At 33.4% G+C, this 17,878-nt stretch overlaps 1 protein-coding gene and 1 long non-coding RNA gene across 3 annotated transcripts in view; one reads left to right on the top strand and one right to left on the bottom strand.

Annotated features, from left to right (window-relative positions):
• The window catches only part of LOC149478443 (uncharacterized), a 32,405-nt gene that overhangs the window by 13,640 nt on the left and 887 nt on the right, over positions 1 to 17,878 (bottom strand). For both annotated transcript variants that reach the window (XR_016317416.1, XR_016317415.1), the window contains exon 2: positions 5,249 to 5,424. This is a non-coding gene — a long non-coding RNA (uncharacterized LOC149478443). The remainder of the gene's footprint in view (positions 1 to 5,248; positions 5,425 to 17,878) is intronic.
• On the top strand, positions 8,458 to 15,627 carry Rcd6 (Reduction in Cnn dots 6). The gene is made up of 6 exons (XM_089709361.1): positions 8,458 to 9,631; positions 11,530 to 11,673; positions 12,072 to 12,167; positions 12,517 to 12,629; positions 13,310 to 13,422; positions 13,693 to 15,627. Exons 1-6 carry the CDS (start codon positions 9,506 to 9,508, stop codon positions 14,202 to 14,204), a joined length of 1,104 nt encoding a protein of 367 aa, XP_089565487.1. The 5' UTR covers positions 8,458 to 9,505; the 3' UTR covers positions 14,205 to 15,627.

The raw sequence follows: 17,878 nt of genomic DNA on the forward strand, positions 1-17,878 counted from the left end.
TTAGTAATCTGTGCCTATGGCATTATTCGTCTTGCTCATTGTGTATTTTATTATGTTGTTTTCTTAGGAAATGTGATTTAAATTGTACTTTATTCTATAACTTTCTTTATTCTGTCCGTATCTAATCAACTAAATATTTAAAAAACACAACTGAAATATAGTAGTTAGTGTCAATACACCCATATCAACAAAAATTTTAGGATCTAGATTACATATTTTGTCCACCTGTATAAATGTGTTAACAAATAATCAAATAGCATACATATACGAATTCGTAAAAAAAACTAGTTTCTCTAGTTTTGCAAGACAAATTATTTAGTTAGTCAACGTGGGTCGAATGACCCTTTTTTCCTACCGTTTGTGAAATACTTAAGGTCATATTGCAGATATTTATCCATAACTAAACATATAATAAAATCATAGGAAAGTCTAAACCGTATATTGAATATATTTTTAAAAGAACACTTGGGGCGTGATATCGAGGCCATAAATATAGAATTTTTGTCTGTTTGTTTGTCCAGGCTAAACTAAAAAAGTTCTGCATGAATTTTATTAAAATTTTCTATGAATATAACTAACAGGTCGGGTCAACATATTGGTTATAATATATCATCACACAAGGCCGATAGGAGCGGAGCAATGCGGGTAAAACCGCGGGGGACCTAGTAAGACTCAATAAATGCGTGTTTACTATAATTTCTACGTAAGTCAAGCTAAGTGGAATGCAAGTTGCCTATCCTTGAATGATTTCATTTGTTATTTTAGCTACATCGGTATTTTAACTTTCAAGAAACGTTATGTAGGAAGCACAGATCACAGAATCTAAAGGGTAGGAAGTTTGTGTTTAACAGAACTTAAATACCTTGATGTGTGATTTTCCTTGTTGTAATGGTATTATACTTCATACATCATTTATATTATATGATCATAATAAGTTGATGAAGATGTAATGCCAAGCAATAATTGATTAAAAATATGTAGGTTTCTATCTTCTATTAGGCTATTGGGGAATTATTTATTATCCATATTAGGACGTAGTTGGTTGTCTTCTACATATTTATTTAATGTTACCTAGTTACCTCCATGTATCAAGTGCTAATTTATATGATACCTACATGTAAAGTATGTATGTCTATCGTTTTAAAATATTATAATAATTATTATTCACATACCTACCTACATGGATCTTATTTTTAGATTCAAAATTCAAATGTCTATAAATAAACTATGAGAATCGCTTTCTGTGTATCTTAGGTATGCAATATTTTTTCTGCTTTTATTTCTCAATGGAACGAACCAAAGACCGGTATTCCATGCAATGCCCTTATTCGCATATGAGTATAAATATTTTTATGAGGTTGTTAACTTTTATGTTTTTTACGCATGCGTAGTTTCTTTTTTCATGTGCGTAGCGTAGGTATCGTAGTATTATGGTATTTTTTTGCTTACGTTCTAAGTTTATATTATTGTATTCTAGTAGGTAGTTAATGTTATTATACAGAACTTAACATAGGTACCAAAAAAATTATTTCGTCTTTTCTACACTAAAAGACTTTATTTTACGCAACACACATTGGACATTCAACGAACGATAAAAGTCCTTTTTTTATTGTTATTTCTTCGAGTATTGCATTGATTTCGTAAACATATTAAGACAAGCAACATGCATTATACATGTACATACATATGTAAATTTCTCGAGGCAATGTACACAGTATTTGCATACACTGATATCTGTAACGCTACATGCCCGCATATTGCTATCTTGATATCGATATTATTACGGTTTCTAAATCATCATCAGTCCAATTATACTTTCCCACTGCTGGGACACAGGCTTCCTATGAGGGTTAAGGTTCATCCACCACGCTGGCACAAGTGTGGGTTGGCAGATGTCACAATATATCTTAGAACTTTTTGATACTTTGACACGTCGCGTCGATTTCCTCAAGATGTTTTCATTCACCGTTTCGAGTGATAATGTTTTCAACATGCACAGTTAAATTGAAAAATCTGTTAATTTCCTGCACGCTCGCTTGGTCTCGAACCCATGACTTATTATTGATTTGAAGTTCAAGGTCCTCACCACTGAGCCACCACTGCAAAAACGTCGAGAGAAATATAACTAAAACTACATATTATCTTAATCTTCTTATTATGTTAATAGGTAGCTATAATTATCTATAGGACTTAATTTGCTACTACGTGCGAACCTTTCGAATAATCTTCAATAATAGGCGTGAAATAAGAATTCGGATAAATAAGACACTTAATATTATAGGCATATTTTAATAAGAAACTACTGTTACCCGTGAATAATCGAAAAGCAACATTACCGCCGCAGGCCGCTATATAATACATACATGGATAGACTTAGTATAAATTTTGATCTCGAAATCACCTGTAATTAGGTGTTGTTTGAAACCCCTCTCATTTTCTTTGGATGTATTTCGTATGGCTTGAGTGAGAGTAAGCGTTCGTTATTTTGAATGTAATTTTTCCATCCTTACCTTCTCATATAAGATAGTACCTGATGCCTGATGGCTGATGCCCCGCATAATTAAGGTAACCAAAAAAGACGATTAGGAATAGGATTAGATCCAAGAGATTGCAGATGTAGTACACTACTTTTAAACGCTGATTTAAAAGATGAGCTTCCTCAATGCAAATGTGTTCCAATTCCATCACACAAGTATAACAGCCACAATAACAGCAGTCAGGAAGTAATTAATAAATAAGTAACAATTAAAGAACGCCATTCAAGAAAATAAATATAAACTGAAATATATCGTGATAAAACGTAACGAGATTCGAAAGAGAAACAAGAACTGTTATTTAACGTTGATTTCTTCCGTGTGTTGCGTTCAACAGAATATAATCAATTCGCTGGTATGTTACATTTATCTGTAGTTTACCTAATTAATAGTGTAATTGGAGCGGGACAGAAAAGCTACTTTGTTGTTTTGTAGCAAAACGTGCCCTTTCCAGGACTTCTTAAAAATTTGCTGGCATACCTGCAACTGTCCCTTTTACGTAAGGTAGTTTTCATTACATACCTTTTTAATTTTTGGATTCGGTTTTATGAACCAAGCTTCATACGTCACCAGAAATAAGTTATAAACTACTGATATATAAAGCTAAGTACCTATAATACAAACAATAGAGTTTGCCTTAATTCGAAAAGTCGGGCTACCAAGGATGCTTACTGTAGATACCTGAAAAATTATATAATGCCGGTTAAATCGTAATCACAACAAAACAGCTGTTATAATCAAAACAGTATATACCACATTTAAACACGATTTATTACTTCTAGCACAAAAATCATAACCCACACATAACCAGAAGAAAGAACCATCACCATCGCCTAATTCTAATCATGCCTCCGACTCCATAATAATTCAATCACGTACGCAGTATGCCATAGCGACTACGGAAGTATGTCTAACTGTAAAGCATACGTTTTTGTAAACTGTGTGTCACAAATGGGGGTTTGTACCTTGTATCCAGGTTAGGTTGAAAGTGTTTTAATGTTTTGTACATGATGGTATTGAAAGCGAAGTCATGGACTTGTTGTATGCCACTCTTAAGTACATGTAGCTGACGTATTTTTCTCTTACGAAATAATTTATCACGTAAATTAAAACTCGATCGAAAATGTTTATAAAGCAATAATGATAAAAAAATCAATGAAAATTCTAAAATAATTTTACCTAGTACGTATCTCTAGTCTCTTCATCTAATGAACAAATCCTCCAAAAAGTGGATTTTCTATCGCGCACCCTACTAATAAAGTAAACATATAGTGAAGACCATTGTATTTAATTAATTTATTTATTCATTGGATTTAATAAATTTTTAATTTTTAATAAAGTCAGAAGTCAGACTAGCTTAACCAATATTTAAATGTAACATGACCGTGACCCATAATCAAAATATCAAAATGTTAATCTTCGTAAATAATACGTTTTTCGAGCAGACTTAAAAACACCATGCAGTATATATTATCTGTGCTTAAACCTATAATAGTACCTACTTACAGCTAAGTGGTAACCGTTTCCTAGTTTGCTTTACGAGGAAGTAATATTGAGAAAGTAAACGATTGAACTTGTAGCTTTTACTCTCTACATTAGGTAAGTATTCTTTGTCTCAAATAGGCAATTATCCGTTTACAGTTTAGTTCAGAAATGCTATGAATACTAATAAGATGCTTTTTCGTATTGTGTAACTTTTTGAAATGATACATGCATACAAATAAAATACATACTTAAGTAATATGGACATATGGAAATTCCGAGATAGACAGACTTTTTTCGCTTTTAAGTTTTAAGGATGAAAACTTAACTTGAAGATATGGTAATAGTACCTAGGTACTCGTATATAATATTATGTTATTATCTCATGTACATAATGGGATAGTAAATATTTAGTATCGCATACATTTTGCAATTTGTCTTATAGACGCTGAGTAAGATATAATGGTGTTACCTAATGATGTTCTTTGTCCATAATATTCTAACATACACATAGGAATAAAAACATATGGTTATAATATTTTCATACTTCTTCTTTTTCATCATAATATTATTTTGATAATCCTACTTTAAACTGCGGAAACAATGAAATTAACATTGACCGAATTTTCAAGGTGGATTTGCCGGTGTTAAGATTGACATGCTAAATTTTAACGGACCTTCAATGCTATCTACTAGTTACTAGGAAAATTAAATATTTTTTCTAACATGTTTTTAAACGTTAATACAGTGTAATTTGAGTGACGATTTGTTTTATTACGAAAACGGGATTTACTTTAAAATCTTGTTTTTTAATATTCTCAGAATAAACTTACCTACTTGTAGGAGATATTTATTTTCTAATCTAAATATATAACTATTTGAACGTTTGCTGCTCTTTCACGTAAAAAGTATTGAATCGATTTGTCAGAAAGATGTTAAGGAAATATGTTGTAGCTTGAACTGAAACTGTATTTACAACTAGAACCACGAACAATTTCACAGGCTGAAAATGAGTAACCATAATGTCCTTAGTACCTACGTAGTAGTTTAAGGTCCTATCATATACAGTAGGTGCTATCATATCATATACCTATCATAATATATTTAGGTAGGTTTCTACTGTCTATGCTATCTAATAAATATGAGTACCTAGTTGTGAGCTGTCTATAGCCTACTATCTAAAACTACCTTCTCCAATCTTGTCAATTATCTTAACTGTATTTTATACTTACGTAGGTATAATTGATAATTCGCTAAAAATGCATTCATTCATACATTCATCTTAGTTTTGTTTCCCAGCATTCCGGTTTTCTACGCCCTTGAGAATAGTGTCCACATAAAATGGTTTATTTTTGCAATTCTTGCACTGACCTAACAGGTTCATGTTTGCTCGAAGACGGTATTGTAACTGTTATGAAAACATTATAAAGTATCGTATAAATTTTATTTGAAAACATAATAATAAGTAATTATAAGGATAAAGCAAAAATAAGTAAATATCCAGTAAATACTAATTACGCGTGCCCGTCTTCCAATCTTTGACTTCTACAATATTTGATAAGTAATGGGATATTTTGCACCAAATTATTACGATCGCAAACAAATTCCTTGCTTGAATGCCGATTATGACCATTTAATTTCTAGACTTTTCTGGCTGATTTCTCTCACAACGCACATTAAGTAAAATCATTATAACTTCCGTGCGATTAACAAAGAAGTATTTGTATTGTCATTCACTTCTTTGTACATGCAGGTTCATCACACCTGTACAAACATACTCAATACTCATTTCTTTCACACTCAGTATTTGAAGCAGGTTATTTTTAACCGTCGGTAATAAAAAAAAACTAGATTAAGTGGGCATTTTTTATAATCGAGTCCATGACCACACTTATTTTAAGGTAATAACACGTCAAAGTAAAATTATAAAAAACAACTAGTATTCAACAACTACACACCTAGTATTTTTATTACAAGACATATTGAATAAATTTTTTTTCTTAGCACTTAGCTGTAAAACAAAAAGCTAACGTCTTCATTCTCACACATTAAAAACACGCATCTAATTATATCATCGCGTCAAGTAAACTGTTTTGTAATAGATTAATTGATACAGATTTGCATAAATACCACAGCAATTGTTAACAATGTAAAACATTCACATACTTAGTTCCCATGTCAGGGCTTTTGCATGGAGTCATTGACGAGGAAGAACTATAGGTAAATTATAGGGGTTATTAACATTGATGGGTTAGAGGCATCGATCTATAATGTAGAAAGTCTATAGACTATGGAAGCCTTCAAGACAAGAGCGTTTTTGTCATTAAAAGGCCGGCAAAGCACCTGTAACACCACCAGGCCACCAGGGTTATTAGTGTTTATGGACGGTGGTGACCACTTAACATAACACTTACCTTACAGGGACATGCTTGCTCTGCCATAGTATTGGATTGGATAACTTTCTCCAAAATCTTTTTAGCCTGATTATTTCGAAGTCTGATAGATTTGCGACGTGACCGTGACCTATCCATCTATCAAAGACACTCTACAATTGTTTAATTTAACAACTTAAAGCATTGATAATATTATATTAGATCGAAATCTGACCTAATTAGATAGTGAATAAACAAAAAAATTGTTTCATTAAGTAGGTATTAACTCTACATTCCCACTGAAAACCATTCAACTTGTCAAGTTTCGAAACGCATTAACAAACAAGTTTTTTTGATCACTTGTTGCGTGTTTTATTTTGCAAACATAATGGTCCGGGAGCCAGCAGCAGATTTTATGACCAAGTTCCTCTCAAGCGGTAATTAGTAAAATGCATCAAAGTATAGTATTATGAAGCCTCGTGAACGTCAGCTGGAGCTCGGTTGGGGGGAAGAGCGGTTGTAGCGTATCAGCTGACGGTTTTTCCACCAAGATACAGCCAGCTGACATATATATTTATCCACAGTTACATATAAGCTATCATCAGGTAAATTTTTGTTTGAGAGGAAATAACGGAAAATAAATTTTTCTTTAAATTTAACTTTCATGTTCGAGACACCAGCTGACGTATAATACACCATGTTGTAACCAGCTGACTATTTTTTTTCGTTGAGATATTGGGTTAGCTACAATTTGACAAATTTTTAGCTGAGAGGAAATGAATGAATGAATGTATTTTCTTTCCTATGTGCGTGGGAGGCTACAACCGCTCACCCCCCCAACCGAGCGCCAGCTGACGTTCACGAGGCTTTATAATACTATACTCTCATGCGTCTGACGAATTATCTCTTGAGAGGAAATAGTTAACCAAATTTGCACCTGGCTCCCTAACCATAATTCGGAACATTGTCAAAGAATTGTATCAAGTTAAGTTTTTATAATTGAATGTTCATTAGTGATACAAGAATAGCAGCAGTTGTCTACGCTTAAAAGTATTAACGAACACGTTTGTTGCAGGTATCGCAAACAGCGAACTCAATATAAAATAACGACTACTACGACCTTAATGTAACGGCACCAGTCTTGTACAGATTAAGGAAAAAATTGAAGTTTTTTGCAAATTTCTCGTAGGTTTTTTAACTTTATTGGATATTGTTTAGTTATACCTTTAGTTCAATGTTAGTTTAACGTAACCAATGTTAGAAAAAAGATTACAATGCATAAATAATGAAGTTATTTATAAATAAAAAAAACACTTTTTTGCACCAGTGTTGGACAGTGAAAAATCTAATGATGGACACCCAGTTTTGGACAACATCCAGTTATGAACACCCATTTATGGACTGTACCTAATGTCGTTTCTCCAGTTATTTACACTTGGAGAAGACTTATAGTTATCAATAGAATCTTGAAAATGATGATTGGAATACAATAAATCGGGGATGTATTTATAAAAAATAGTACTTATTAATTATTTTGCATACTTATAATATTTAAAACAGTCTTAATTTCCATTTTCTGGGCAAAAATTGGAGAAATGCATCGTTAAATACGAGTTATGTCCGTTAAGAAACACCAATATGGTTTTTTTTCTCAATAAGTCAGGGATGAAAAATATAACTAAAAAAAGTACTGCCATTCCATCCATTTTGGGACTTCTTCTTCTTCGTCATATCACTCTAGGGGGGTAGATGTTACCCGCTTCACGATGTTCCGCCATATCTCTCTGTTTCCTGGCATTCCGCTACACTCGTGAAGTGAATCGCCAATCTGAATCCGCCAGCAGCCTTAATCTGATCGGTCCATCGATATTGATTACAAATTGTAGCACGAGGCAAAAAGCTTTTTTTAAACTGTTGTCAAGATGGTGTGGATGAAATTTAAGCGTGTGTGTTATATGGTGGTGGAATTTAGCAGCAGAAAACGATCCAAACAGTTCATCAGAGAACTCTCTATGATAGATGCGTTACAATACGCATAAGTAGGCGACTTCTCTACGCAGTGATAGAGAATGAAGCCGAGAACGAGTCGCACAGCACATAATGACCCATTGTTCTAAAATATATTCTTCATGTTTAGATAGATATTATGTTGTTGGACCCATTAGTGTAATTTTAACAAAAAATATCACTGTCCATTATAGGAACCAAAGCAAATCCAGTCATGGACAATTGTTGTACAATATTGGAACCCTTTGTTTGAAATGGTCGTGATAGGTATATTATTAATCAGAAAGAAAAGACAATACAGAAAAGCGCATGTAATTAATACCTTTAAAAAAAGTTTATTTTCGACATATGTCCATAAATGGATATATCCATAGAATTAAATCCAGTTATGGACACTGATGAATTTTATTTAAACAACATAACCTATCATGATACTAAATCGTGTAATATTTCGTACACTTAACTACTATAAATAAAAGTAATATCAAATTTTGCTGACATTTATACAAAAATTCTTATAACCAAAATTGTGTCCTCACTTCCTTAAGGATTTTCTTAGTAAAAACGGATTTCTTCGAAACGAGTCGCAGCAACTAAACATAACGTTCTGCCATCTTCAAACATTTTGGCCGAATAAGATGAAATGTCGTATTTTGATAGCTTATGAACCAAACTTTTATTTTAAGTATTGCCAAATTATATAACGTTAATTTTGGTCTTAATATTTAAATTTAATATTTATTTTGTCCATTACTGGATGCTTGTCCACGACTGGTGCCGTTACCTTACCTACATATAACTAAAACTTTCAACTTTGACATCTTCTTTTCTATCCTTATCGAAAAGATGTAGATTGGAAACGATAGAACCGAAACAAAGTCCAGTAAAAAAGCAAGTGTTTTAAGTCCATGTATTGAAGGAAAATCTTTGATAGATAAGAAACTGAAAAATCAAGACGAAACAACAGCAAGGAACGTGATACATACATATGTTCATGAATTGAAGAATCCTGTCTTCAATAACTAACTAGAAAACCAAGGAATAAATGCAATGGATAGTATCGTAATCAATCATTAGCTACATACAGTTCTGAATGAAGAAATAGCCAAAATGTCTACTAGTAATGATCTAAGTGATGTTGAAGAGATGCCTAAACTCCGTATGAAGCCTGCTGTAAGCAGTATATTCTGTTGTAGTGTGACTGCCGCCTCTGGCTTCATTGCTGCGTATGCTCTTGTAAGTATAACACTTGATAATTAATTTGACTAGTTGTTGGTTTTGCTCGTGAGGTAAAGGAAATTCCGATGGGAATTTGATATTTAACTGCGTAAAATAGTAGCCTCTCACTATCTATCACTTTCTAGCCTCCTGACTACCTCCAGACATAAAAGACAAAGTCAAAACATGAAATCGCTCGGATTCGACGTAAAAGAAAGAAAGAAAATATAAAGCAAGAAAATATGTTATATGAAATAATAATTAATACTGTTGAAAAACTAAATTAATGTATTGCCACTGATCCTTGATAAGTGTAAACTGTCTGTTTTAAGTGGGTCAAAATGGATTCTAAAGAAGTCGGTTAAACATACAGATGAAGCTAATACATAAAAACGTGTTAAAAATAATTAGAGATCCAGAAATAAATGATTAACAAAAAAAAAAATATAACCCAGCATGTTTAAATTTGATCTTCAAACCTACTATCACAGCTCACTATACTACTATCAAACAATGTGTGAAATAGAAGGGGCCTAGCCGGTCCACTAAGGCCAAGTTATCTCACGGTATGACGAAACCAGCTACTGGGTCGGTATGCATTGAGTCGTAATGGATAATGAATTAATGTACTTGCATTATGTTCATTTCTAGGTTAGCGACTTGGCTGGGTAGATGTAGTTTTAATTGTTGAGTTTAATAAGATGTTGGCAATGATTAATTAGATTTTAATAGATGTTTTCTTAATTATGTAAAACGTCTCGTTTACGTCGTTTATAATTTTTTACAGTTAAAATAGGAGGATGTTTCTGAAAGTTGACTGATGTCGTTTATGAACTGATTTTAAGTTAATTTTTTTGTTGGAAAAAAGATATCGAAAGGTGATCATGATAAGGAAAGCAAGATTAAATTTTAATACTAACAATAGAACAATAATTTATTTAACTTGGTCTAAAGGTCTAAATATAGAAAATCACGTCAAGTGGAAGTCGGTGTTCAAATCAAGAAAAACTTATAATTTGAAACCTCGTCCTCAACTTGCGAAATTTAAAAGTACAACTTTATCTTTAGCTTCCTTTTTATGATGTCTGTGACATAATGCGCAGATAAAGATTGCAAAAATCCTTTGTCTTTAATTTAACCCATTGACCACCGAGCGCCCCCTATTGTGTCTGTGATTCCGGGGACTGATGGATTAAGAAAGTCATGTGTGAAAAAATGACCTTTGCCCTTTCAAAAAATATTGCAAAAGTGCAGTATTTCTCAACTCCACAATCTATTCATCAATAGTTAAACGTATCATGTATTTTGGTACAAGATATATATCACTTTGAAAGTGTTATATGTTGTGTTATGTAACATTTGTGTCAAAAGCTCTCAACCGGTTTATTTGGAATCGATTCTGAGGTCCACTTATGAATAGTGTTAATGTTAAATGAGTCATCTGATAAGCAATACAATGAGATGAGGCGTAGCAAACTTTTTTTGGTAGAAATTTTTTGTTACAACCACACACACAAACACATGTCTGTAGTACCTACTCGGTCGTGTACCGAGTAGTAGGTAACTTGTAAGTAGGTACTTCAATACTACATACATAGGTACTATAAACATTTGGTATATGATACTTGCCGTTAATTTATCCAGTCAAAATATTATCTTCGTGTATCCCAATAGGAAACGTTATCTTCTTGTCTCATAATCATTAATTAAGATAATATGTGACTTATTATTCACTTAATTTTGATAATTTTGACCCGTAGTAGCTGAGAAGTGGTAAAAAAATGTTGCACAATCGAAAAAATATAATTTGTTTTTCACGAAAATCTCTTGCTTTAGCTGCACAATGGTTTTTTTCTTCAAATAAGCTAAATTAATATGCTATAAATATTAATTTATCAATTTTAATTAATTTCCAGGTGTCCTACGCAATAGCTTTGATCTACGAAATAGTATGGGTGGTGGAGTCACAAAGCGGGCTGCCCATAGCATCCGCACTTCTTATGATATGTTACTGCGTGGTTATCGCTGCTACAGTTGTTTTGGTGCATGGACTTATATCTGTAAGTATTAAATCTTGATATTCGGGGCGCGGGCGTACTGAATAGATAGGCGACTGCAGGTAGATGACGATATGGCAGTTAAGAAAAACATATTTTGTGTTTCATGATATTCGAGTTTTCAGTTTTCGGGATATTGGACATGTCGAAATAATGAAATAATTACACCCTAATTACACCCACCTAAAAGGTATAAGATTATTCTTTAGAAGACTAATATAATTTATCCAGCTACATAAGATGATTTCAAACTTTGTAGCTAAAGTATCAAGATCTTCTCTTTCTTTCACAGTTACATTTAAAATCTGTTTTGTATTTATTTGATATTTCCAATATTGATGTTTTCTCTTCTTCATAACAGCTGTTCATTCATATTCTCATTTATTGTTCAATGTTTCCAGAAAAACAACACGTATCTACTGGCGTGGTTGATATCTGTCATCTTGGTGCTGATACCGGAGTGCGCTCTAGTCTTCTATATGTCTATAAGTCATTGGGTAAGTTTTATTACTTATATTATAGTTTCTTCTTTATATTATACTTTGTGAAGATATATTCCATTTTTACCTTATGTGGTAAAGAATATTTTGAGTACAAATGTAAAACGATTCTCTGCTGATTATCTTCTCTTAAAACTACACATCCATCCATAAAATGGGTCTACAAAAAGTAGATTGATAACTATATAGTGTTATCATTTTTTTTAAGGAACACAAGCACATTTGGACTTTCCGGTGTTATGAAATAATAATGCACGGCGGACGTTACATGTCGTCGAACTTTTGATTCTTCGACATGTCGTTTTCTCACGATATTTTCGTTCACCGTTTAATTTTTACATTTCAGGGTCTTCAAGGTGTATACGGAGGAGCGGAATTAGCGTGTTATGTTGCTCGTCTACCAGCCATAGTGTGCGGTGTGGTGTTGGTACAATCTGCGTACGCGCTGCGAGAAGCCAGGTGAATTACTATCACTACTACATATCAGTATATAAAAAAAATACGGGTTGAACTCCGGGAGTGCCAGCAGAAGTGAAAACTTGATATTAACGTTCAGCATGTTTGATATTTTGGAATCGTATCCGTCTTACGCATGGAATATAAGGGCTAAAAAAAATCCATCTTACGCTTTTTCGATCAGGTCACGTGTCCTGACGCGAGTTTAAGATTTTATACCCAACGCCGCTAAAGAAGTTTTCACTTCAAAAAGTCGCTGTCTGTCCGTATGTACCTATGCTTAAATCTTTTAACCAAGCAACAGATTTTTTTTCATTCTGTTTTCGCGAATGGATAGCGTGGTTCTAGCGGAAGGTTTAAATATATAATTTGTTAAGTTTTAGAAAATATAGGCGACGCCGTTCGTGAAAAACTTATTAATAAAAATTTCAGAAACATTTCTTAATATAATATAAATCTCGTGTCACAATGTTTGTCCTCAATGGACTCCTAATCCACTTAACCGATTATAATAAAATTCGCACACCATATTGTGCAGTTCGATCCAACTTGAGAGATAGGATAGTTTAAACATGTAGGTACCACGGGCGAACCCGGGGCGGACCGCTAGTATAGTAGTATGTACTATAAATAACTTGACTGACATTTGCTTATTATAAAGTCGTCAATCTTTTGATTTTCAGGAAAGCAGAATATGGTACAGGTATGGGAGTGGGTGGTAGCGAATTCGACGCCAGCCATTACGTTCCGGAACCTACGCCTGCTTTCACTAATGAAGGATTTATGCCTGATAATGGTGGGTGGACATTTTTTGTACTTATTTATTTTTATTGGTACAATAAAAAATTAATAATTATTCACAAACCATATACCTAAACATATTTTTTTGATTACAATTACCAAGCTTCTAATCAAGCTTACTTTTTTGAGTATTGTAAAAGCCGAAATACGTTAAGGATAACAATAAGTTCGAATCGAATGATCATCAATTTTTCCTTATTTTAAACACATCTTCTTTATGCATTGATATTTTTTTACTCTAACAGAATTATTTTTTAAATTACAGGCAAATCCGGCTCAATGCCTGACCTCAGGCGCCATCTAGCGTCCCGCCAATCGCACATGGGCTACATGATGGCCCAACCTCCACCAGCGTATTGGCAGCACTTGGCCGATCGTCAATACGCGGCCAGCCTCCGACTCCCCAAACATTACCCACCACCACAAGCATTTGGCACATGGGTTGGCCCACGCACTGGCCCATATGACAAACGTCGGCACTCCATAGTTGGCGCGTTTGACGAATACCCGACGAAATATGACTATGACGATAGAATGGAGTGTAAAAGTGAGATATCTTACCCGTATAGACAATATTATGACCCTAGAATGTTTCCTCCAGATTATGAAAGATATTATCAAGCTCAAGACGCGTATGGTGTTAATTTATTAAGACATGATCCTTATCATTTTAATAATAGAGATAGAGATAGGTCGTTCTATGCTGTGAGAAACAGTCATACATCTGTTGGTAATGAATCTGATGATCTGACTAAATATAAAGACGTTGCTTTATAAGGAATAATCTATAATCTATTTTTGATAGATCACTGCGTCTAAAAGTATAAATATTGTACATAAGAATGAAACAAACATGTATTGGAATAAAGTATTCATTTGAATTTTGAATGTAGAGGCTCAACTAAGCTGTATTTTTACAATTTTTGATAACCAATGTTTGTGTTTTCACTATGCAACATTACTACATACATGGTTTGGATATGCGTGGAATTCGTCGTCATTTTGACAGTTAAGTACAAACACAACTCTTAAAAACAACTGAATACGCATTACGTCGAGTAAAAAGTTCTTTTTTTTTAATTTTGTTAAAAACAAAAGTTCTTTTTTAATTTTGTTAATAACTACATCAAATATTTTAACATCACAATGCATTCTGGGAAGACAAAATACTACCTATAACCAAAACTTAAAAAAATGTAAAACTATAAAATACCATGACTAAAAGACGAAAATATATCCCACCAAAACAGTGAGGAACGATATAAAATTTCGGATTTGTTATATTATAATTATCGATGGACCAATTGTAGCAATGTAGCCCAAAAGCTCTCTCTAAAATAATCATGTTTGATAAATTAAATAAAATTGCATAGATGAGCGAAGTTTCATTTAAATATTGACTAATTCCAGATTTTTTTTTTGATATGGAACCATGGAAACAGTCAGTACCATAGATAAATAAAGATCTTATCTATGGCTATTACATCTGTAATAGCTCATGTAATAGTGTGTAGTTACGTGTAGTTAACTTTGTAAGATATTTAGTATACGTTAGTTATTTAAAATATTCCGTCCAGTGTTGTGACTACATTTAACTGTAATGGTGCTTTTCAATTTTATAGTTAAGTGATACGAAGTTTTATAAAAAGATGTCGGCGAGAACTAAACTCAATTTAGTTATCAATTCAGTCTACTAATTCAATCAGTATTAACAATTCTCTGCCCCCCTATGCAAGTGGCTTTCTGTTAGCGTAGCGTTCAATAGAATAGATTAAGAATGTACCTATGAGATTGACGTAAGCTGTAGATAAACGTATCTACTTGCATAGGGGGGCTGGTTGCGTAAAAATAAAAAGGCTGGAATATTCATTGTTTGTTTCTTAGTTTCTTGTCATTACAAGAAAGACAGAGACAACTCAATTATGATATGAATAAATAGACATCCTGTTTTATAATTTACTTTACAAAGAGACTCTCGGTACCTACCCTCTGTTTTTTTTCTACTGACTGACGCGACAAAATATCTTCAAATGCAAATCCCATGTACACAGGCAGATAAGATACCTTGATTTTCTGTATCGTCGTTTAGTCCTAGTACAGCTAGAATAACTAGAATGCAACTAAATTGAGTTTAGTGTTGCTAGAAAACGCAAAAAAGTACCAAACCTTTGTTAAGGTGTAGAATAAGATTTTATAACCTTTATTATAACATAAATAATGTAAATATACATAAAACTAGGATAGAACGAAATACAAGACATAATTTGCACAATGAATTTAAAATTTTGATGCAGATTATGTTTTGCTAAAATTTTCATAAATGGAGAACAATATGAAAAATCCTTATAATAATATAGTCTCAAGCATAATAATTTGAAGCAGGTTTTCAGAGGATTTCACAGAAAATTAATAGCCTATACCGGCCAAGTTTGTATTTCTGATGATATTATTCTCTGTTTACGAATATTAAAGTAAACAATTACATATATATATTTAGTTACGTAATTTAGTTAAGTTACCTAACAACCAAAGTATTGTTATATTTCACATAAAATTTTCAGTCACTACTTAAGGATGCAAATTAAAATATTTTTTATAAATAGGTACCTAACTACCTATGTGTTTTATTTCATTTTTTATATTTCCGTTACCTAATTCCTACTCCAGTAATATATAAAAATAAAGTTTTTTTTATACAATGAAAATATAGGAAATAATAATTTCAGTAGAACGCCCATTATCCGAATCAATTGGAATCGGGGAACGGGGTCAATTCGGATAATTGAAAATTCGGATAACTGGGTCTGGAGTCTGGACTCTGTACATAATAAAAAAACGAAGTGTCGCGCATAGAATAAGCTTTATTAAGCGCAAACATAACAAAATTTGCTTAGTTATAATTGTTTATATTAAGTACCTACGCTTAACTAGGAGCGATTCGGTTAATCGGCGTTCGGATAATCGGCGTTCTACTGTATAAGCTTAAAAATTTAAAATACATCACTACATGCTTAGTATAAAACAAAGTCGCTTTTTCTGTCCCTATGACCCTATGCTTAAAGCTGAAACGTCATCACTCATCGCAACGGATTTTGATGTAGTTTTTTTTAAAAGATAGATTGATTCAAGAAGGTTTTAGTATAAAGGTAATTTAGACAAAGCGGGCGAAGCCGCGGGCGGAAAGCTACTAATATATAAACTGAAAAGAAGCGGCATGCGCGTAAAAAGCGCGTCTGAAGCATGTCTGAAGTCAGCTAATTAGCAGAGTTGCATTTAGTAGGTGGTTACGTTGCTAACTCTTCGGCTAATGGTTGAAATGCTGGTTTAAATTAATGATTTATAATAATTTATATACTATCTTTGTCTCACTAAGGAGTACGTGAATACGTAAGTAGGAAAAAATAAACGATTTTGAGTTTTTGCATACAGACAGACGGACAGACGCGGCGGAGAACTTTTGTTTTAGGTAGGTATTATAGGCACGTATAGGTAATATGTATCTCTTCAACACACTTCCTTTCTTTAATATTATGTACACCTAATCTTACTTATATACATATATTTTTTTTAATTAATGAATATTTACCATGTTTTTGCTGACGTTATAAATTTTGGAAAAACTTGCATAGTCTTATTAATAATTAATTCTTATGTTAATAATTGTAACAAAGGACGGATGAATGTCTCCTTTAACACAGGTTTTTTTCCTAGCATAGGAGACATTGTTCAAAATGTCACAATAAATGTACCTACCACTTAATAAAGTAATTATATTTGTCTATTGTGTTGTAACCATGTTTGATTGCAAATAAATGATTTGATTTGATTTGTATAACAGTTCGCGAAGTTACCCCTGAAACAGGGGTAAGTATACTGGAATACTGGCGAATACTGTTTCGGAACTATAATTCACGAACTCTCGTTATGGCTGGTTCACACTTTGATTAGTGCGAGTGCAGGTGATGAGTGCGAGTGCAGGTGTGTAGTGCGAGTAGTGTCCAATTGACTGCGAGTGCAGGTGATTAGTGCGAGTGCAGGTGTGTAGTGCGAGTAGTGTCCAATTGACTGCGAGTGCAGGTGATTAGTGCGAGTGCAGGCACGCTGCGAGTGAGGGGGAAGGGAGGGCGCGCGGGACGTGGCTACTCGCAGTCCACTCGCAAAAAAATAGAACACGCTTCTATTCACTTTACTACACAGCCTACTAAACACTCGCACTAATGGCTGGTTCACACTTTGATTAGTGCGAGTGCAGGTGATGAGTAGTACTACGTGTGGACAGCGACTGTTTAGTGCGAGTGTTTAGTAGGCTGTGTAGTAAAGTGAATAGAAGCGTGTTCTATTTTTTTGCGAGTGGACTGCGAGTAGCCACGTCCCGCGCGCCCTCCCTTCCCCCTCACTCGCAGCGTGCCTGCACTCGCACTAATCACCTGCACTCGCAGTCAATTGGACAC

This window comes from Colias philodice, chromosome 22 (genome assembly GCF_061535455.1).
Source record: "Colias philodice isolate Cphi_HAF_F1 chromosome 22, ilColPhil1 Martin Lab GWU primary, whole genome shotgun sequence".
Classification (NCBI taxonomy): domain Eukaryota; kingdom Metazoa; phylum Arthropoda; class Insecta; order Lepidoptera; family Pieridae; genus Colias; species Colias philodice.

Excerpts from the sequence above, each read along its gene's own strand:
- Rcd6 (XM_089709361.1), top strand. The coding sequence starts at position 9,506 with ATGTCTACTAGTAATGATCTAAGTGATGTTGAAGAGATGCCTAAACTC. Across the intron at positions 9,632-11,529 it reads TCATTGCTGCGTATGCTCTT|GTGTCCTACGCAATAGCTTT; the intron begins GTAAGTATAACA and ends ATTAATTTCCAG. Across the intron at positions 12,168-12,516 it reads ATATGTCTATAAGTCATTGG|GGTCTTCAAGGTGTATACGG; the intron begins GTAAGTTTTATT and ends TTTACATTTCAG.